The 22636-nt window shown below is 51.2% G+C and overlaps 1 protein-coding gene across 1 annotated transcript in view; it reads left to right on the forward strand.

Annotated features, from left to right (window-relative positions):
• Positions 1–22636, forward strand: part of ZNF592 (zinc finger protein 592) — a 49443-nt gene that overhangs the window by 7159 nt on the left and 19648 nt on the right. Inside the window, 2 exon segments of the mRNA XM_039217132.1 lie at positions 5343–5451; positions 19474–21718. Of these exon segments, the coding sequence (XP_039073063.1) occupies positions 5378–5451; positions 19474–21718 (2319 nt within the window). The 5' untranslated portion in view covers positions 5343–5377.

The following is a 22636-nucleotide window of genomic DNA, read 5'->3' on the forward strand; positions in this document are numbered from 1 at the left end:
TTGGATGGCCCTTTGGGAGGAGGGAGGTGGTGGCAATGATGTAGTCTCATCTTTCATTCCTTCCCTTGCCTCCCTTCGCCGCTGCCTCTCCAAGCACCTGAACCCATTAGGAGAAGGGTGCCAGCTACCCACAAAGTACGCGCCCCGTGCCTGCCAGCCCGCCATTCCAGCTGCAGGCTTCTGAGTCTAAGGCCTTCGCGTTTCCACTTAGGCTCCCCTTTTAAAATACTTACACCCCCCTGGGAGAGGTCAGACTCTGAGCAGTTCATCACCAAATAGTAGCTTTAATTACCAGGAATTAATTAAGTCGACTGAGAGAAAGACTGGGACCCAGGCGGGCACTGGGGGGCAAGGGTGTCCAAAGGGACAGGTCCCACGTGGGAGGGTGGTGAGGGCAGCACGAGAAACCTCCACGCTCTCGAGCTGCTGCAGGCGGGTTCTGCCGACTCTGGGGTCACCCCGGGGTCCTGCTGCCTGGGCCACGGGTGCAGATGGGCACAGTCCTAGCCCTGGGCTGGGGACGGGGGGGCGGTGCTTTGAGGCAGACGTGGAATTTGGGCTGAGTCTTAATGGGTTGGGAAGGTCGTTTTTTCCTTCATTTAAAAAATGATACAGCACTCACTGGAAAATTTTGGAAAATTCAAGGAGAGAACAAATCTCTCATAATTTAATCTCTCATGATAGATGGCTGAAATGCAGAGGCAGAGGGGAGTGGTTCTTTTCCTGTGTCAGAGCAGTCTCTCCTCTCCCCAGGTCCCCCTGAAGCTTTCCGTCGAGGCGCGAGAGCCAGCCCTTGCCGTGGGCTCTCCGCTGTCCGCCGCCTCCCCCATCGCCTCTGGCTCCTTGCACTCTGGTTTGGGCTCCTTGCCCGCACCAGGCACTTTCCTGCTTCAGGACCTTTCCACTTGCTCTTCCCTGTGCCCCAAACTCTTCAACCGCCTTTCTACCTGGCTTGCTCTCTCACTTGTTTCAGGATTGAAAATATGGTCACTCCAATCTCTGATTTCAATTGAGGAGCTCCTGTTGAGGAAGGTGATAGGACTACCTAATGTCACGAATCTGCTTGTCTGTGTGTCTCCATCCTGTGGAACGTCAGTACCTCGTGGGCAGGGACCTGGCACATAGTAAGTGTTCAGTTACTGTTATGGAATGAGTGCACATGCATGCACGAGCACAGTGTGTGTGTGTGTGTGTGTGTGTGTGTGTGTGTGTGTGTGTGTGTATGTTGGAAATGGAGTGGGGAAGGACAAGGTAGATGCTGGAGGGGAAAGAACAGGTGTGGATGGTGTGGAGGGCCGGGATGCTCTCGGCAGGGATGGAGATTAGGGACGTGGTTCAGGGCAATCTGTCTTTGCAATCTTCTGTCTTACTGGCGTGTTGAAGGGGAAGGCAGTGACGTGGCGCTCTGAGGCAGGTGCAAAGCACCTGGTGAAATACAAAGTCAGTGGTCTCCGTCTAGGCCTAGGGTATGGAGGTTGTCAGAAGCCTGGCCTGAGGGCTGGAGCTGTGGTAGCCTAGAGGAAATCACATTAGGTTGTTGAGAAAAGGGAGTGACCTGAGGAAAGTGGTGTTTGCAGAGGACTGGTCTTTGGGAGACGTGCAGGATGACCATTGGGAGAGTCTGAGGGGGTGAGGAAAGAGGCGACAAGGGTAAGGATGTGGAGTGGATGACCTCAGGGAGACTTGGCCATGGCAGGATGCACCCCAGCTCCTGTGTGGCTGCCTTGACGAGGACGTCCAGCACTCCCGACTTGGGAGAACTCAAAGTATTGTCTGTGGCTTCACATGGGTTTCGGAAGCCGGTGGGGTGTGAGGAGGAGAGGGGAGAAAGCAAGGGTCCTCCTTAGGTTTATGAAATCGATGGGCCTGGTGGTGTGAGGTTGTCTCCTGCACCAGGCCTGGGCGCACAGGCCGTGACCCGGCACTGGAGCCCTTCCCTTCTTCCTGCGCTGCTGTCTGAGAGCGGCCGGCAGTGCTCCTGGCTTTTCTTCCGAAACTACACATACACCAGGGGAGTATCTGAAATCCATCTGTTTGATCACCTTCTTTCAAGTTCATTTTCTGTCTCCATAGTTTTATCTGTTTCTCAAAACAAATTGTCTTTGACTCACAAACCCATTTGGATTGAATTAATTGACTGGAAATACTTATTTCTAAATGGTTTCTGTTTCATTAGGCTTCTAGCCTGTTTTTAAAAAGGCTTTTGCCAAGATGAGATCAGTGGAGAAGTGATTTTGGTATCATCGGCTTCTTCTTCTTTGTGATCTTTTGGTACAAGTTATGTTTTGAGTTTGGTGTTTCTGATGCGTTCATTCCTAGAATAAGCATTTGAGTGCCTGCTATGTGCCAGCCACTATTTTAGGCACTGGGCATGTAAAAGGAAACACACAAAAATGTTACCTTCATGGGGCTCATATTCTAGTGTGTATAGGCTTATAGATAGCAAGTAAAGATAAAGTATGAGAGAGGGTGAAAAGTCTTATGGAGAAAACGAAACAAGGGTGGAGGATAGGGAGGTTTGGGGTGTGGAGACAGATTTTCGATTTTAAATATGAGGTCAGGGAAGTCTCACTGATAAAAAGACATTTGAGCAGAGATCTGCAGGGGTGAGAGAGGGGGCCATGCAGGTATCCGAGGGGAGAGCAAGCAGGGTGGAGGGAAACACAAGAGACAAAGTCCTTGAAGCCACAGAAAGCTTGGGGAGTTTCAGGAGCAGCAAGAAGGTCAGCGTGGCTGGGGACGGGGTGAGGTGGGGAGAGTATGGGAGAGGAGGCCTGAGTGGCCCCACTGGGCTTATAAATCCTGGTGGGTCCTGAATGAGATGGGAAGGCTGGGGTGGCTGTACAGAGCCATAGTGGCCTCCTCCTTCTTTCTGGAAGGGCCACCCTGGCTGCCAGTGTGGAAGCCGTGGGGCTTCCGCAGTGGCTCTTGGCTAAGAGTGGGTGTTGGGTCTGAGTCATCTGGAAGCCTCTCTTGGGCAGCTTCTAGTCCATCCAGGACTCTGGGGTCAGCTGGAGCGCGTGTGCCATTTCTAGGACGCATCCGATGCCGACGCCATTGTTCTCTAACCACCAGGTAACTGTCACAGCTTCAGATTCCTGGGCTCACTCCACTGCTATGTAGCAGGGAGGTCCAGAAGTCTGCTTGTCAGAGGCTTTTGGGTGATTTTGGAGGCCAGTGGTCCCGGAACCACACTTCGGTCCATAGACTGTGGTTCTCGGCCCCAGAAACATGTCACCCCGTGGTGGCTTTAAAAAATGCCTGGCCCCACCCCTAAGGCTTCTGATTTAGTTGGTCTGACATGGGCTTAGGCATTCGTATTGCTCCCAAGGCGCTTCTAATGCACACCCAGGCCTAGAACCACTCCTTAAAGGATATTTAAATAAGCCTTGTCCCTGGTACTTTTGGGGGCATTTGAATGGCTAAGTGTGAGTAGGAGACTTCAGCCACCCTGGCACAACAGGGCTGGTCAACTTGCCGGGAACAACAAGCATCTTTCACAGTAATAAAAACTCTTCAAGTTTATGTGCTCTATCTCATTTGATCACTTTTCCTCTTTGGGCCTTGGTTTCCTTGCTTGTAGAGTCAGTGGCTTAAATTTCATGGTTTTCTAGAGTCTCGTTGGCTCTGAGAGTTCGTAACCTTTCTGGTGTTGGACAAGCCTCTAATCAGAGCAGTGGGCTAGGACACCGCTCCCTGGTCTCGGTCTTACAAACCCTCAGGCGCGCCATGATTATAGCGAGGGCCGTAGCGAGGGTCTTGATAGCAAATTGAAGGGAGCCGCGTGCCACCTCTGGGGGCGCCCTGGGGAGACGAGGGTGCTGGAAAATTTAAATGTGAAATCTGACCTCTCAGTTGAGAGTTCCCAGTGGAAGGGCAGCTTGGTCCCGGGGGCCGGACGGGAGCCTGAGCGTCGTCTGGTCTCCGCCGCTCACTGGCGAGTTTCTTGTGAAGTGAGAATCGTGTTTTATAAACGGCGAAGCTTCGGTAACTCCCAGGGTGGTAAGGTGCCCGGGAGGAAGCAGGCAGCCTGGGTCGGTGAAGCCTGCTGCTCGGGGCGGCCAGCCTCTCTCTGCAGCCAAGTGCGTTACTGGCTCCAAGAGACGGTTTGAATAGCCTGACAGAGCCCAGCAGCTGCAGGAGCCGAGGCTGACGTTGACTGGAGCTAACTTCCGTAGGACACCTTGTATCCAACACCCACCTACCTGGTGCCCTGGCCTCTGACCTTTGTCCTCAGTGGGGTAGCCCGGCGTCTGCTTCTCAGGTGATGTTTTGAAATGTGATGTTCCAATAGCAAAAAGAGAAAGTTCAGGGGGGAAAAAAGTTTTTGTCTCCCTTCTGTAGAATTGGGACAGTGAGCTTCTCTCCCTTCCCTTCTAAATTTTCCCCTTAATATTGTCCATATCTGTCTTTAGGATCCAGGTAAATGCTAGCCTCTCAAGGTTAAGACGAAAGTGAAGTCAAGGGAGGGAATGCAGAACTAAGCAAGCACGTGAGCCGAATTTGAAACGTGACTTTTTATTCCGTCATTTGTGGGCTCACAGAGCGGGTGGGCCCGTAACCAGTTTCTCCACACCGGCCCGATTAAACACACATCTCAGGGTGCTGTGGCCGGGCGTGAAGTCATCTCTAAAGTTCTGAGGTGTTTCTGATGCTCAGTGACGGTGAAGATCACCTAGTTTTTTAAAAAAATGGGTTCTGCCAGCTTTACGATACCTTCTCCCATTCCCTGCCCCTGCTCGGTGCTTGTGCTTCCCTGCTTCTCCCCACCTGTGGCCTTCCCCGGCGGGTCTGCTGCGGTCCCTCCGTCCACACCCCCGCCCTCTTCGTCCAGCGGGCCTCCTGAGCTGTGTGGAGGGGTAGCCTTCCCTGGTCTCTGTCCCCTGTGTGTGCTCCCAGCAGCCTGACATGGAGGGATTCAGCAGTCCGCTGGGGCACTCTGACCTTGGCAGAGTCCTTGACAAACACACGCACTGGCTGTGTTTAAGGCAGTGTTGTAAGAACTTTACAAATATTAACTCACTGAGTCCCTGCAACCGCCGCGTTTTACACTGGGACCCAGATGTGAGGAAACCTCCGTAGGGTCAAATGGCTAGTGAGCAGCAGAGCTGAGGTTTGAACCCAGGTAGAGTCTGTGCTCTGAACCTCCACACCACGACGGGGGAGGGCAGACGGTCCAGGGCCCGCAAAAGTCTGCTCTTTGAGTACGGGGCTTTGAGTTTATGTTTGGAGAGTTTTCTCAGGGTCTGACCTAGACTTTTATTACTGCAATTCGCACCTTAACTTACTTAGACATTTACTGTTAGGCCTATTAAAAAATATCTTTTTTTTTCTTTCCTTAGGTGGTGTTTGGAAACTAGACCATGAGCCTAGGTAGATGAGACTCCTTTCTCCGCAGCTCCGCCCCCCCAGCAGCGCTCACCACGCCCCTGTCTTGAGAGCCTCTCTGAGGTATGATGAGGTTGACCTGAGCCGGGCTTGAAGAGACCCAAGGGATGTCTTTATGTTCCTTGCTGTTTGTTTGTTTTTTTTTAAATTGTGGCCAAATACACATGACAAAATTGAGCATTTTAACCATTTTTCAGTGTACTGTTAAGTGGCCTCGAGTACATTCACAACGGTACAATCATCACCCCGTTCCGGCGTCATTCCTCGTCCCGGACTGAAGCCCTGTGGCCGTTCCACACTAACCCCCCGCCCTCTCTCCCCTCGGCCCCGGGCAACCACCGCTGTACTTCTGTCTCCGTGACCTTGACTACTCGAGGTACCTGGATTCCTAGGTAGAATCCCACGCTGTTTGTCCTTTTAGCACGATGCCCTCAAGGTTCACCCGTGCTGTAGAATGCGTCAGAACTTTATGCCTTTTTGTGGCTGAATAGTATTCCAGTGTCTATTTATGTTACATTTTGTTTATCCATTCATCTATTGGTGGACACTTGGGTTGCTTTCATTTTTTGGTTATCGTGAATAATGCCGCTATGAACATGGGTATGAAAATTACTCCTTGAGACCCTGCGTTCAGTACTTTCGGACACATACCCAGAGTGGAGTTGCTAGATCCCATGGTAATTCTATGTTTGATTTTCATTAGGAACCGCCACGCTTTTCCTAAGTGGCTGCACCGTTTTGTATTCCTTCCAGCAGTGCGCAAGGGTTCTCATTTCTCCACGCCCTCACCAACACTTTGTTGCTCTCTGCTGCTAAACAATAGCCATGCTAAGGGGTGTGCCATCGGGGCTTGTCTACTTGGACTCACAGGGTCCATTAAGCAAGGGTCCGGTCCTGAGTGTGCTGGAGTAGACACACAGTGCAGAGAAAACAGTGGGCTGAGCCTCCACGTCCTCCTTGCCCGCGTCCGGTAGTTATTAATCTGTGGCGAATCTTGTTTCATTCACATACACCCTCCCTGTCCTTTCCCCCCACTCTGTCACTTTGCGACAAATCTCAGATATCACAACATTTTATCTGTAAATATTTTATTATGTGTCTTAAAAAGACAAGGAATTTTTATACTCTGTTTTGTCTGACGGTAGGAGGGCACACAGGGGTGTTTCTTTAGATACTTCACTCCCCGCCATCCCCTTGGAGCATCAGGGGCACGAATAGCGGGCACAGGCGTGGACACCCGGATGTCGGATCTGTTGCCAGGCTGCCTTGTTGGTAAAAAGCTGCCTCGGCTGGTGCCTCGCTCTCCTGAAGGCGGCTACTGCCCTGGGGTCCGAGGAGCCCTGGTGAAAGTGCCCACCCAGTCTCTGCTGAGCGAGGAAGGAGAGAGGAGGGAGGAAGGTGTGTGTGTGTGTGTGTGTGTGTGTGTGTGTGTGTGTGTGTGTGTGAGAGAGAGAGAGAGAGAGACAGAGACAGAGACACAGAGAGAGAGACAGAGATAAGGGAACCACAGAGATACCCCAAGAGTAAGAGCATGTTCCGTGTTCCCACCTCCTCACCCTCGCCCCCCGAAACCCTTTTGGTTTTGGAATCTTGGGGACTGCAGTTTGCTTGTGCTAGATGAGCCCCGTGATACACACAGAGCCCCCAAACACGAGGGTACCAGAAATGAGGAAGAGGTAATCCCGCGGAAGGGAGGCTTTCTCTTTGCCGGGGCCCTTTGTTCAGGGACCGGAGGCTTGGCTCCCAGCAGGTCTGAGGCTGCCTGCCTTTTGGGCATCCCTACTACTGGGAGACGATGCTTTTACAAAGCTCAGTGGGAGGGACTCCTGGAGGAGGTGGCGTGAACGAGGAGAGTCCTGTGCCTCTTGCTTCTCAGGCTCTGTTCTGTTCCTTTCTGGCAAAATGCTGTGCCCAGTTAGCGCTGGGCTCTGTTTTCAAGTACGGAAAGGGCAAGGGTGCAGGTTACAGAGTATCCGTTTTTGTCTCCGTTCTCTGCTCTGCTTTGACTTTGTCTCTACCTAGTTTCCATTTGTGTCTTCTCACTTAGCTGACTGGTGCTGCCTAATCCCAACCCCCTCCAGTTTTACCCCCAACTTTCATCTTAAAAAAAAATTAACAGTCTTTTTGAGATAAGATTCACATGCCATGCAATTCACCCATTTAAAGCACAGAACTGAGTGATTTTAGTATATTCATAGAGTTGTGTCCCCTTTTCTGAGGACGTAAGCCTGCCCTGTGCCCTGCTCACAGGTAACTCTCCGCCCCTACTGATGTCACATGGTTCCCATCCTCAAGATGGATGACCTTATTGTGGGGACGCTGGCCACTAGACACCTCCCACCGATCCAGCATTTAACTGAATCAGCCATGTAGGAGCCCAGGATTAATGGCCAAGGGCTGCTTCGGGCAGACCCCTTCCCACTGGCAAGGCCCCATCACCACTCAAGGTCTCTCCGTTGATGGCAGAGTTTTAAAAAGTGAAGCACAAATAACGTTGCAAACTTGCCAACTGCTCAGGAACCCGAGGCTGTCCTTGAGCAACGTGTTCTGGCAGAGGAGCCTGTCAGGTCACTCCCCTTTTCTAATGGTGGGTCAGCTTCCAGTAAACACACTGGGGCTTATAAAGAGACCATGAAGACATGAGCAATTCTGTAACAGGTCAGGTGGTGGGAAGGGCTTTGAAGAAAAAACAAGTAAAGAACAGAGACTGATAGTGTGACCATGAGGGTTGGGACTGGGATGTTATGCACACTGGTCATGGGAGGTTCCTGACAGAAGGACATTTGAGTAAAGACTGGTTGGAAGTGAGCAGTGAACCCCTTGAGATCTGAGGGGAAGGGCAGTCCAAGCAGAGGGAACAGTAGACTCAAAGGCTCTGAGCAGGTGTGTGCCTGAGGAGCAGGGCGGAGGCCTGTGTGCCCCCGAGCCAACTGGGTGACAGAGACAGGCGTGGGGGACCGGGCACTTAGACCCTCCTGGCCACGGAGGCTGTGGTGATGCTCGGAGCTCTCTCTGTGTGAGATGGGACCATGTTGAAGGTCTCCTGAAGACAGGAGGAATGTGATTTGATGCCTTTTTTGTTTGTTTGTTTGTTTATTTTTGAGAGAGAGAGAGAGAGAGAGAGAGAGACTATGTACGCCAGCAGAGGAGGGGCAGAGAGAGAGGGAGACAGAGGATCTGAAGCAGGCTTTCTACTGAGAGCAGTGAGCCTGATATGGGGCTCCAACTCATGAACTGTGAGATCTTGCTTCAGCCGAAGTCAAGGTGCTTAACCGGCTCACCCACCCAGGTGCCCCTGGTGGGTGTTTTTAGAGCAGTAGTCTGGCTACTGTGTTGGGAATGAGCAGTGGAGGCGAGGGTGGCAGACTTCTGCAGGGACCCGGGACCCGGGGGACAGGTGGCGATGGCTGGAGGCGGTGGGAAATGGTTGATGTGGAGATGTTTTGAAGGAACACTTGATGGGATTTGCTCTTGGATTGGTTGTGGGGTCTGACGGTGAGGGGACTCACGGATGTCCAGTGTGGCCTAAGACACTGGAAATTGAGAGTTAGACTCTGGACATATTAAGTTTGAGATGCCCATCCAAGGAGAAACTCAAACCTCGAACTGAGGGGATATCGGTGTAATAATTTAGTGAGTGCCTGTTGAGGGGCTTACGAGACAGCAGAAGAGGGAATATTGTACTGAATAACTGCCGCAGAAGGAAACATTGTGCCCAGAGAGGAGTGCGGGAAACAGAAGGAGCCCAGGGGGCTCACTGAGGTGACCCCGCTCAGAGAGAGTCCCTCTCCCTTCCTTGCCTGTGGGAAACCAGTGTCCTTGATGGGCCTTCCGTGGCACCCCGGATACGTGGCTGCTGGGCTTTCCAGTGGGTCGTGTGTGGGGGACCCTCAGGGGCAGGCTCTGGGCTTTCCCTTCGTGTCCTCAGAGCCAGGCAGGACTCCTGGCATTTGGCAAATGTTTGATGGGTGAGCTTCTCCTTCTCTCCTCCCTCCCTTTCTTTCTTTTTTAATGCTTTTTTTTTTAAGATTTAATTTTTTAAGTTATCCATACACCCAACATGGGGCTCAACTCACAACCCTGAGATTAAGAGTCGCCTGCTCCACGGAGCCAGCTGGGCGCCCCTGAACGTTTCCTTTTGGAGCTCAAGGTGTCCACTAACAGATGAAGAGGTGGACTAGGCCAGTGCACTGGCGTCACCTGGGAGCCCTTACAGACCCGCAGGGATCCCTCTCAGACCTGCTGAATCACAGCCTCCTAGGAGGAGCCCAGGACTCTGTGTTAAAGTCCCTCCCCATGTTGTTCTTTTGCAGCCAGTCCGGGAGCAATCTGCAGACGTGTGTTTGGAAGCCCCTGGACCGGACCGTTTCTGAGGCCCCTTCGGCTCTAACATCCTGTGAGCCCTGTTAGAACGTTTGTAATACACTTCTTTTCCCGGGAAAGGGGATTTTTGGTTGGGGTGGGAGGGCCTGGAGGAGGGGAGGGGGAGCCGCCCGGGGGCGGGGCGAGCAGGGTGGGCACTGAGGACTGGCCCTGGGCGGTGTGAGTGGCGAACGCGTGCTCGCCCCTGCAGACCAGCTGAGTTAGGGTCTCAGAAACGGAGGTAAAGGACATGGCCCAGCTTTGGAGAGGCACACAGACTGATGAGGAAACTCAGGACCCATCCGCTGTGGAAAGTGCCACCAGAGTGGCGGGGGGGAAGGGAGGAGGGCAGAGGACTGGCCACAGCTCTCAGAGGAGGCAGGGAGAGGAGGGGCCCCTGGGGCAGAAGCCCGGGCTGCAGGGCAGGGCTCAGGCAGGTCTGTGCTGGGCCCGGTGGGTGGGGTATCAGGGATTCCGTATCTGGGAGGAAGTCTTCAAGAACCCCGAGAACCACTGGTGAATGAAAGGCACCCTTGGAAGTCGCCGGAGAGGTGGGCACAGACCAGGTGGACGTGGGCTCTCGTGCTGGGTGGAGGCTTGGAGCCCCCTCCAGAAAGTGAGCGGCATTTTGGGCAGGACGTCCCTGATCAGATAGATGTTCCACAGCAGCCACCGTGGCGGAGTGTGCACTGAAGGGGGCTAGGACCAGATGAAGAAGCAGACGAGTGAAAAGCTTTGCAGTTTTGTCTGGGCCTGTCGTCCCCTGGGGCACCTGCTGCTTTTAGCGCTGAGCGTCTCTTTGGGCTGTGCTTTGCTGGTGATTCGAATACCAGGTGCCTTGTGAAACGAGACACTGGCTACTGACCCACTCAGAACACCTGTGCCTTGGGGGTCACTGAGACCCACAAGCAGGCATCAGACGTGTGTTCGGGAGGCAGTGACAGGTCTGAGGTAGAGAGTCCGCTGTCCACTTTAGGAGTTAGGTTTTGTGTAGAAATCCAGCAGTTGTAGGTTAGTTGGCCCAGCCTTTGTGGCCTACCTGTTCGGGGACTCAGAGATCCTTCAGGTTGGTTTAATTTTACATAATAAACTGAAGCCTGCCCGATGCCTTCTCCTGGGTGACTGGTGACGGCACAGCGGTGCAAGCTAAGCCTTCCCAGTTTCTTCCTCTTTTTGCTCTACCATTCCCGGCCTGGGGCTTCATTCTGGGTCTAGGAACCTGAGCCCTTTCCCAGGTCATTGGATTTCACTGAGCTCCCTTCTCTGCCTCCCATGGGCTGTCTTTCTCTGATCACCGTTTAGCCAGAGTCCAGACTAAAGCTCCTGACGGCCATGGGAGCAGCCTCGCACTCTCTCATGCTCTCTCGCTCGCTCATTCTCTCTTTCCCTTTTCCCAGGTTCCTTCCCTGGGACAGAACTTCCCCCATCTGGCAAGCAGCTCAGGTCCCTTCCGGTCTCAGCCTCTCCTGTGTAAGTGCAGGCGCATGTGCACTCTCTCTGTCTGGGCATCACATAGCTTGGATTCTCCTTTGCTCCATTTCCCCTGGAATTCTCCTTCTATTTTTTTTAAATGGTTTTTTTTTTTTAAATTTATTTCTAGGAGAGAGAGAGACAGCGTGAGCAGGGGAGGGTCAGAGAGAGAGGGAGTCACAGACTGAAACAGGCTCCAGGCTCTGAGCTGGCAGTCAGCACAGAGCCCGACGCGGGGCCAGAACCCACTAACCGCGAGATCATGACCTAAGCAAAAGTCGGACGCTTAACCGACTAAGCCACCCAGGCGCCCCTGGAATTCTCCTTCTAAAATAGAGAGTGGAGGGCAGCTTCCACTTAACCCTTGTAACCTCATAACCGTTAATAACCATGATTGAACACAGATTATATCAACATATAAGCTGTATTCAGTCTTGCGGGGAGCAGGGCAAACAGTTTACCCACAGGTTGTAAAACATACACACATCCATCCTTCTAGACTCCACCCAACAAGCAATGGCAAATTCAAGGAAACTTAATTTATGGTTCCCAGTCCGATGTTCCTTGAATCTTGCTGCCTTTAACTTTCATTGTATAAATCTGGAAAGTGTTATTTGCTTCCTTGTGTCATTAAACAATATACTGATTAGAGATCCAATTTTTCTTTCTTTTTTTTAAGTTTGTTTATTTTGAGAGTGAGAGAGAGAGAGGGAGAGAATGTGTGTGTGTGTGTGAGAGAGAGAGAGAGAGAGAGAGAGCAGGTGAGGGACAGAGAGAGGGAGAGAGAGAATCCCAAGCAGGTTCTTCTCTGTGAGCACAGAGCCCAACTCGGGGCTTGATCTCACGAACTGTGAGACCATGACCTGAGCTGAAACCAAGAGTTGGAGGCTCAACTGACCGAGCCCCCCAGAGGCCCCAAGATCCAATTTTTCTTAATGCTTTTTGAGTGCCTCTGCCCACTGGGTGTCCTGTTTCTGAACTGTTATTAATCTACCTTTACGGAACTTAGTGTCGTTGAGAGAAACAGATGACCAAGTTTAATGCTATTTGAAATTCAAAGGCTTCAAAAGGGAAGCTGAGGGAAAGGAAGCTCATAGGTTTAGTGACAATTCCTTGTTCTTAGTTCCTCAGAGCCTTTTTAAAAAAATTTCTAGACTCAAATAAGTGTTGATGTTGCTACATTTATATATTTTACCTATAACAACTTGTTATTTTCTGACTATATGGCTAAAGTTACTTTTTGTTTGTCTATATCTTTTATTTCAAACCTCAGAATGCTTCTCTCTCTTCTCTAGATTTTTGTTTGTTTGTTTGTTTTGTTTATTTTTGAGAAAGAGAGAGGGCACAAGTGAGTGAGGAGCAGAGAGAGCGAGCGAGAGAGAAGGAAGTGGGGCTTACCGGATGCAGGGCTCCAACTCATGAACCTTGAGATCATGACCTGAGCCGAAGTCAGATGCTTAACTGACTGAGCTCCCTCCTCTAGTATTTTGAGGTTTGATGAACAAATCTATGTTACCTATCCCTCCCCTTCCCCTAAACCTTCACCTCTCCAGATTTAAAGAGTTCTAATTTTTAAGCTCTTACTAGAAAGCTCTTCTGTCCACTTTATAACTTCATTCTTATTTCCTAGGACCTTTTCCCACTCTGGTTTGCCTCTCTGAAGAAAGGGAACCACAGCTGAATAGCACAGGTAGCTGTGGACACTGGGTGGTTCTGAATAAGGGCGACATCACAAGTTGGATTTTGTTTCCAGTATTCTTTCTATTAAAGGTCCGTCTTTTCTGGGCCTTTTGTGAGGAACCATGCAACATGGTGTCTTCAGGGAACAGTCTAAGCTGATGGCCAAGCCTCTTTATTGAACCGCTTAGCTTAGGACGCATGATTCTCAAAGTGTCATTAAGGTCGCGTTTTCCTAAATGTTCCTTCACATTGGCCTCCATGGACGCTCCTTTGCCATAATCTCAGCCATTCGTACAGCCTCCTGAGAACCTGTTGTCTTTTAATTTTGCATTTTGATTTCTGGAACAGTTTTAAGGCCATTTGCAATCTTGAAGGCTTCACTTTATTGCTTCTCGATATATCTATTGAGTACCTAATGGCGAATGCAGTGATGAATGAGACAGATACGCCTCTCCCTCATGAAGCTTATGGCCTAATATTCTGCTAGGTCATTGGTTCCCAAGGCATTTTGAATATGAGGCCTCTTTTATTTTAGGTTTATTTATTTATTTTGAGAGAAGGAGAGTGACAGAACACAGGCAGAGAGACAGGGAAAGAGAATCCCAAGCAGGCTCCACATCATCAGTGCAGAGCCCAATGCCAGGGCTTGAACTCACAAACTGTGAGATAATGACCTGAGCTGAAATGAAGAGTTGGATGCTTAACTAACTGAGCCACCCAGGTGCCCTGAGACCCCCTTAAAAAAATTTTTTTTTAATGTTTGTTTATTTTGAAAGAAAGAGAGAGAACATGAGCAGGGGAAGGTCAGATAGAAAGGAGAGAAAGAGAATCCTAAGCGAACTTTGTGCCGTCAGTGCAGAGCCTGACACAGGGCTTGATCCCCTGAACCGTGAGATCATGACTGGAACCAAAATCAAGAATTGAACATTTAACTGACTGAGGTACCCGGGTGCCCTGCTGAGACCTTTTTAAATTAATATTTTCAGGGATCCTGGGTAGCTTAGTCGGTTCAGCACCTGAATCTTGATTGTGGCTCATGTTTTGTGAGATCAAGGCCCGTGTTGGGCTCTGTGCTGATAGTGCAGAGCCTGCTTAGGCTTCTGTCTCTTTCTCTCTCAAAATAAATAAATGAACTTTAAAAATTTAATTAATTAATTTTTACAGGTTCTCATTCAGTAGTTTTTGTTTTTTGTTTTTTTTTTTTTAAATTTCTGAGAGAGACAGAGACAGTGTGAGCAGGGGAGGGTCAGAGAGAGAGGGAGACACAGAATCTGAAACAGGCTCCAGGCTCTGAGCTGTCAGCACAGAGCCCGACGCGGGGCTCAAACCCACAAACTGCGAGATCATGACCTGAGCCGAAGTCAGATGCTTAACCGACTGAGCCACCCAGGCGCCCCAGTAATGTTTTTTTTTTAATTTTTTTTAATTTTTAATGTTTATTTTTGAGAGAGAAAGAATGTGAGCAGGGGAAAGCAGAGAGAGAGGGAGACACAGGATCTGAAGCAGGCTCCAGGTTCTGAGCTGTAGCACAGAGCCTGATGCAAGGCTCAAACCGATGAACCGTGAGATCATGACATGAGCTGAAGTCAGACGCTTAACTGACTGAGCCACCCAGGTGCCCCGTAGTGGTGTTTTGAGTGGCTGGTCATCAGGCCCTATGTGGGTACGAAGTTGGGTCCTCTTACGTGTTGGGATCTACCATTGTACATAATTTATGAAAGCATTAAGCTTGTCCAGAACTGGTCAGTGGGTGACAAACTCCACTGTTCATGATTCCTCATAAATGACAGTCACATACAGCATGCACGCATACAACATACATTCACCCACGTTCTATGAAATTCAGTTTTTTAAAATTGTTTTTGGTGGAATATGGCGTTTAAAGTCTGTAGGGTTTCTGCCTACTACTTCGGCCTTAATCATACTGTTTATATCCCCTCAAAGAATCCTAATAGGCTAATCCAGCCTCCTGAGGCCCTTCCAGAGTTAAGGTGTTTCTTCTCCCTCATCCATTGACATATTTACTTAAGTGTTAGATAACATTTCTTGGTCAAGTAGCAGACCCTATAATAAAAAATGGGGATTTATGTTTCCTTTTTTTTTTTTTGGTAAGTTTCCAGATCTTCCCTAGGAGAAACTTCTCTAGAGATGATGCAGTCAGTCTGACAGCCCTGGGCTTGCTCTCTTCCCGCACGGCATTGCACATACTGCCGCACGGCTGCCCTGTCCAGGTGCAGCGGGGTGAGCCCGGCCGGGTGCTCTGTGGGCCGTGCCGGGTGTCAGGGCTGGTGGTGGTGGACATGGGGCCGAGGCCAGAGCCAGGCTCTGGTCCCAGATGCTGTCCCCGGGCAGAGTAGGCAACCCGTCTGAAGTTTGTGCCTCCCAGCCTGCGACAGGCTGCAGACGCTGGCATGCCGATGCTTTTCATTTGGACGACACTTTTTATTTTAATTAAGTTATTTCACCAATTTTCTAGCTGGCAGGCCCCTGCTGAATCATGCCGGATGTGCTTCAAGAATTTTATATTAGTGATTTTTGGAGTCCTCTATAAGAAGCTTCTCAAATGTTTTGGCCTCCTTAACTTCTTCTTCCTTATTTAATTTATTTTTTATTTTTTCTTAGAGTGCATGTATGAGTGGGGAGAGGGCGGAGGGAGAGGGAGGGAGAGGGAATCTCAAGCAGGCCCCGCACTCAGCATAGAGCCCCACGCGGGGCTCATTCCCACCATCCTGGGATCCTGACTTGAGCCGAAGTCAAGAGTTGGGCTTGCAACCTACTGAGCCACCCAGGTGCCCCTCTTCTTTTTATATGAAAAATATAATAAAACTACATAAGCAGTACACCATGGAATAGAATATATAGAAAATACAGATAGACGAAAGAAAAAAAATCTCATCATCTGTTGAGATACTTTTAAGATTTTAGAGTGTTTCTCTAGCCCTTTTCATAAAAACTGCGTATATTAAAATTTATTTGTTTTAAATAGAGATTGCACTGTATACACACTACAGTATTCCCCCTGCCCTCCCCATGTATCAGTAGCATTTCTCATAGATGTAAATATTGTTCTATCATGATGTCTGGTAGTTAATTGTGTTAATATACTATAATTTATTGAGCCAGATTTCTATTGTTGGGACTTTGGTTGTGTCTCATTGTTTTTTATGAAATAATTTTGTTATAAATAATTCTGCAACAATTATCTTTGTGACATGTGTCTCTATTTCCTTCGGGTACATTTCTGGGAGTAGAATTACTGGGCCTTACGTAGGCATGGCTAAATTGCTGTTAAGACAGATTATATCAATTTAGACTACTTTTAAAGTGCCTGTTTTGCTACATCTCTGCAAATACTGGGAATTATTATTTTCTTAAAACATGGGTCAAGTTGGTAAGCCAAAATGGCTTCTCATTATTTTAATTTGTATTCTTCTAATTTCTCGTGAGGTAGCAACTTTTTTATGCAGTAGCTTGTCCACTCGTGTTTTTCTAATGTGCTCACCACCTTTGCGCATTTTCCAAGTGGGCTGCATATCTTTCACTTACTGCTTCATGAGCGCCTTTTCTGGAGTAAAGACATTAATGATGGTGGCTGTCGTGTTGCAGATTTTCCTCTTGGTTTGTTGTTTGCCTTTTAACTTCGTGCTGGCAGGTTTTTGATGACTAGAACTTTTTATTGGTAGTCTTTTTCTTCCTTTGCCTTTGTAATAGGACCTGTTTTGATAAATTTATATTTTCTACTTACAAGCAGCGTGATACTTACTTTACAGCACGGTTTAAAGGAACACAAACAGGCACACCATTAGCCCCTCACTCACTGTTATTGATTACTGCTGTTTCTGGTTTTCCCTCCTCCGAGTAAATAGAAAACAGGACTTGATCTTTGGCTCTCAGAAGTGCCAGCTTTGGTATTTAAGGTCCAAAGGTTATAAAGGGTTTTCCTACTGCTGATGTCGCACTCTCACACCATCTGCCTGCGAAAGCTTCCTCACCTTACCCCTGGCCACTCTCAGCCCATCTCTGAGATTTCCCGCTGTGGAGAACAGGACTTCTGATGTCATCGCTCGCTGCTTTAAGCTCCTGTGACTTCACGTTATCATCACGCACACCACCAACTACAGCCTCTCCTCCCTCACGTGCTCGTCTCAGCTCTGTAAAAAGACCAGTCTATTCTGCCCTTCTCCTTCAATCTTTTTTTTTCCCCAGACTGTAAAAAATGGGGGGGGGGGGTGGCGGTGAGGGAAGGAAATAAACTGAACACAGGCATCACAGCAGGGTTTCCTTACAGTTAGGACCATCCTGCTTACTTGGTGCCTTGGCATTGGGGTGCCAGTTTCTGAACTGATGTCCAGTCCGTTCCCCTTGCTTGTGGGCTCCCGTTTCCAGGACACAGTCGTTTGTGTCCAGGACCTTTACATCTCATTTCAAAGAGATATTCTGCCAACCCATATTTAGTGGAGATAATTGGTATTTCACTTTATTATTATCTACTGTAATTAGATATATTCCCAGAGTGGAAGGTATTTTTCATTTTCTGTGAGAACTCTTAAGTGGGCAGATGTGTTTTGTTGGGGGTTGGGGAGGGCAAGAAACCAAAGCTGCAAAGCTGTTGACCCCAGGGGGTGGTAACAGACACACGTCTGCCATGCACCTGCTCCCTCGTGATTCTCAGTCAACCCCCCCCAGCTTTTATTTCCCACTTTTAAAATTATAAAAGCAGCCTATCAGCACAAAAAGAGTTTTGAAAAAATAACCCACCAGGAATCCCACCACTCTACACATTATTTTTCTCTTTCTTTTAATGTTGGCTCAACTGCGTACTTAGTTTTACATTGTTACAGTCTAACAGCATTTTTGTATTAGTTTTTAACTTAACCCTATAAGTAACTTTTTTAAGTTTACTTATTTTGAGAGTGAGTGAGCGGGAAGGGGCAGACAGGGGGGGAGAATAGAGAATCCCAAGCAGGCTCCTCGCTGTTAGTGCAGAACTCCGTGTGGGGCTTGAACTCATGAATCATGAGATCACGACCTGAGCTGAAATCAAGAGCTGGACTCCTAACTGACTGAGCCACTCAGGTGCCCCAAGTAATTTTTTAAAAAGATTTTTAAATTTTTAAGTAATCTACGCCCACCGTGGGGCTTGAACTGGCAACCCTGAGATCAAGAGTTCCATGCTCCACTGACTGAGCCAGCCCGGCGCTCCAACACTATCAGTTTTCCATGTTGCTATGTGAATTTCATAATTGGGATTTTTAATGGCTGCCATACTAGTCTGCCAATCATTTCATCATTCTCTGTTCTTGGACATTTAGATTCTTTTGTACGTGCTTGTCTCTCTCTTTTGTGTTGTTTTAATAATGCTGCATATTTCTGTATACAGCTTTTGGGAATTTTTGTTCTTAGGATAAGAACATTGGCATTGGGGTTCCTGGACCCGAGGGTCTGTCACGTACCTGGTTCTGTGCAGCACTCTCCTGCTCTCTCAGAGTCATGTCATTCTTCAGACAGGTTTTCAGGGCAAACATGCAAGAAATATGAAGGCAAGTGAGGCTCTGCGATGCCGAAGCAGACGCAGGATTTGTGGGCTGAACGAGGGAGATGGTGGGGTTTTTCTTCCTCTCTCCAGCAGGCTGGAGGCAGCTAGCTTCCGTTTCATCTACGAGTGAGTGTCGCAGTAATTTCCCGACAGAGGGCCTCTTTCCTAGCGCCCCGGGTTTCCTGTCACAGAAGTGCCGTAGTTCTCCTCCTCCAGAGCATGAAGGAAACAGGTGGATCTTCTCGTCTTTGTGTATTAAGTTAAAACAAAATTTGGGCTTCCCCGAGACTGTTCCCTGGCCCATTTGATAACCGTGTGGTTAGGGTTTTGAGAGTCACCTTGCCCCTCACGTTTAGTGGTCCATTCACCAGCCAATAACAGTTTTGGGTGAAAATTCAAGCATCAAGCAGACACTAACTAGAGAGAAAAGGGCCTAGGAGATGATACAGTTTGCTGGAGTTTATTTATGGTCAGCATAAATCCTGGCAGTAGCAAATTATCTTGGATTTGACTGAATTCATGCAACAAAAAAACCAAAGCTATACAAAATTAATGATTAAATACTAAGGGGCAAATTAGCAGAAAGTTATAGCCAAGTCTCATCTATGAATCAGAAGATTTCTAAAGAAAGGCGGTGCTGAGCCCTGCTTTTCTTTCTTTCTTTTTTTTTTTTAAAAGGTCTCGGTGATTGGGTTTTTACTAGTGCACGTGTTAAGGGAGTAGTGGTAACCCTGAGAAATTGAGGGGGTGCGATATGAGTGCTTTCTCCTTTTGGCTGTGCAACCAGCTGGGAATCTCCAGATGTTGATGTTAAGGTCAGCCAGGCGGGCTCGACACTGCAAGTGGAAACTTCTCTTTCCACCCGGGCCCCAGTGCACCCAGCATTTTGGAAACCTGTTGGGGTAAAAATGAGGTGTGGGGTTCATGTATGTGCACCCCGGCTGTGTGCGTGTCATGATGGGCGTGTGATGGAGATGATGCTGGACAGAGTCAGGGGGACCCAGGGGATCACTGACTCTGTTCTGCTTCCCTTGTAGCTGCTGCCAGCATCCAGCCATGGGGGATATGAAAACTCCAGATTTTGATGACCTTCTGGCCGCCTTTGACATCCCAGACCCCACCAGCCTTGATGCCAAGGAGGCTATCCAGACCCCCACCGAGGAGAATGAGAGCCCCCTCAAGCCTGCAGGCATGTGTATGGATGAGAGCGTGTCCTTGTCTCACTCAGGATCAGCCTCAGATGTGCCGGCCGTGAGTGTCATTGTCAAAAACACCAGCCGCCAGGAGTCGTTGGAAGCGGAGAAGGACCACATCACTCCCAGCCTCCTCCACAATGGGTTCCGGGGCTCGGACCTGCCTCCAGACCCCCACAGCCTGGGCCACAACTGTGGGAAGTTTGACTCCACTTTCATGAATGGAGACAGTGCCAGGAGTTTCCCCGGCAAGCTAGAACCTTCCAAGTCAGAGCCGTTACCAACCTTTAACCAGTTCAGTCCAATCTCCAGCCCAGAACCTGAGGATGCCATCAAAGATAATGGGTTTGGAATGAAGCCCAAGCACTCTGACGGTTATTTCCCACCCCCTCCTGGGTGTGGGCCTGTGGGGGGCCCAGTCCTGGAGGCTCTGGCGAAGTTTCCAGTCCCAGAGCTGCATATGTTTGATCACTTTTGTAAGAAAGAGCCCAAGCCAGAGCCTCTGCCCTTGGGGAGTCAGCAGGAACACGAGCGAGGCGGGCAGAAGCCGGGGGAGCCACACAAAGAGCTGGATGCCAGTCGGTTCTTTGGGGAAGCTTTGGAATTCAACAGCCACCCCAGCAACAGTATTGGAGAGCCTAAGGGGCTCGCCCTGGAGCTCGGCACCTGCTCATCGGTCCCCCCCAGGCAGCGCCTGAAGCCAGCACATTCTAAGCTGTCTTCTTGTGTTGCAGCCTTGGTGGCCCTACAGGCCAAAAGAGTGGCCAGTGTTGCCAAGGAGGATCCGCCTGGCCACACGAAGGACCCCTCAGGGCCTACTAAAGAGGGCTCCAAAGGCAGCCCCAAAATGCCCAAGTCACCAAAGAGTCCCCGCAGCCCCCTGGAGGCCACTAGAAAGAGCATCAAGCCCTCGGACAGCCCTCGGAGCATCTGCAGTGACAGCAGCAGCAAAGGCTCCCCTTCGGTGGCCGCCAGCTCCCCCCCAGCAATTCCCAAAGTTAGGATCAAAACCATTAAGACATCATCAGGGGAGATCAAACGGACCGTCACGAGGATCCTGCCAGACCCTGACGATCCCAGTAAGTCCCCCGTTGGGTCCCCTCTGGGGAGTGCCGCTGCCGAGGCCCCGAGCGAGGTGCCAGAGGATGAGGTCACGGCCCTGCCTGCGGTGGAGCGCTCTCCTGAGCCAGGCGCAAACGCCGGGAGCCCCCAGGGTGACAAGAAAGGGGACGAGAGTGTGCCAAAGGCTAGTGGATCTTCGTCTCCCTGTGGCAGCTCCGGGTCTCGGGCCCAGAAGGGTGCTGCCCCCGGCAAGAAGCAGCAGCAGAGCGCGACACCGTCCACACCCGCCCCCGCCAGCCTCCTGCCCAAGGCCGTGCACCTGGCCAACCTGAACCTGGTGCCCCACAGCGTCGCCGCGTCAGTCACGGCCAAGTCCTCGGCGCAGAGGCGGAGCCAGCCGCAGCTCACCCAGATGTCGGTGCCGCTGGTCCACCAGGTGAAGAAGGCCGCCCCGCTGGCCGTGGAGGTCTTCAACAAGGTCCTCCACGGCTCCAACCCCGTGCCCCTCTACGCACCGAACCTCAGCCCGCCCGCGGACAGCAGGATCCACGTGCCGGCCAGCGGCTACTGCTGCCTGGAGTGCGGGGACGCGTTCGCCCTGGAGAAGAGCCTGAGCCAGCACTACGGCCGGCGGAGCGTCCACATCGAGGTGCTGTGCACGCTGTGCTCCCAGACGCTGGTCTTCTTCAACAAGTGCAGCCTGCTCCGGCACGCCCGCGACCACAAGAGCAAGGGGCTCGTCATGCAGTGCTCGCAGCTGCTCGTGAAGCCCATCTCTGTGGACCAGATGTTCTCGTCCGCCCCCGTGAACGCCCCGGCCCCGGCCGCCCCGGCCGCCCCCGCCTCCCCCAAACCCAGCCAGGCCCCGGGCGCTGCCAGCCCAGCCCTTCCGGCTCTGCCGCTCTACCCGGACCCCGTGAGGCTCATCCGGCACGGGATCAAGTGTCTCGAGTGTCACAGGCAGATACGCGACTACATGGCCATGGCTGCACATTTCCAGAGAACGACGGAGGAGACCGAGGGGCTGGTAAGCAGACCCTTCCTGCGCTGGCCGTCGGCCCCTGGTTTTCCCGAGCTCCATGATTGGGCATGGAGGAGAGCTCAGTGATGCGGGGGCCCTGGCGGCACCTTAGGAGTCTTAGAAGAGGACGTCTGGCCTGATGGTTAGTGACCCCCCTGAATGCATAGTGCTGGGTGTTTCCTGGGGGAAGGGTCCGCACCCCCACTGAGGGGAGACTCTGAAGGTTTGCCTGCTGTGCCGCCCCCTCCGCTGGGCGGGTCTCTGCTGGTGGCCGCAGGCCTCTGGGAGGGGTCTGCGCAGTGGTGGCGTGAGCCCGGGAGTGAGAGCCCTGCACCGCGGCCTGGGCTCTCGGAACCACGTCGTCCCTGAGCTGTTCCCCAGGGCCGGGCTGAGGAGGCAGAGGGGCCTGGCACGAGGGCCGTGGCAGAAGCTTCGGGGGCCTCTCCCATCGGTGTCCCCACACTCCCGGAAAGCGGCCGCGCGGACGTGCATGTCCCGTGTCAGAGGCTGTGTTCGCAAGGCCCTGTGAAAGTAAGCCTCCAGACCTGCCGCCGGAAAGCGCTCTCCTGCCTCCCGCAGGTGACTGTCCCGTGGCCCGGCCCAGCCCCTCACGGGACCTCCCCAAGCCCGGCTGCGGAGGAGGGCAAGCTCTCTTCACTTTCGGTCACAGGGGCCGTGCACCTGTTTGGCCACTGAGCTCGCTCGGCACAGGTGTCCCTGGAGTGCACTGGGCGCCTCATTGAGCACAGGGGTGCTGGGTGGGGGGGAGGGCGTCACACCCCCCCCCCAGGGGCTCCCATGGCTCAGCGAGGGCAGCCTCACCCCTGCCACCATGTGAGGCAGACAGGTTGGGGCTAACAGGCTTGTAGACGTGGTTGCACGGAGTTCCTCAGAGGGACTGACCCGGTGGCGCCAGGCAGAGGC

This window comes from Hyaena hyaena, unplaced genomic scaffold (assembly GCF_003009895.1).
Source record: "Hyaena hyaena isolate Hyena2069 unplaced genomic scaffold, ASM300989v1 scaffold_13, whole genome shotgun sequence".
NCBI lineage: Eukaryota > Metazoa > Chordata > Mammalia > Carnivora > Hyaenidae > Hyaena > Hyaena hyaena.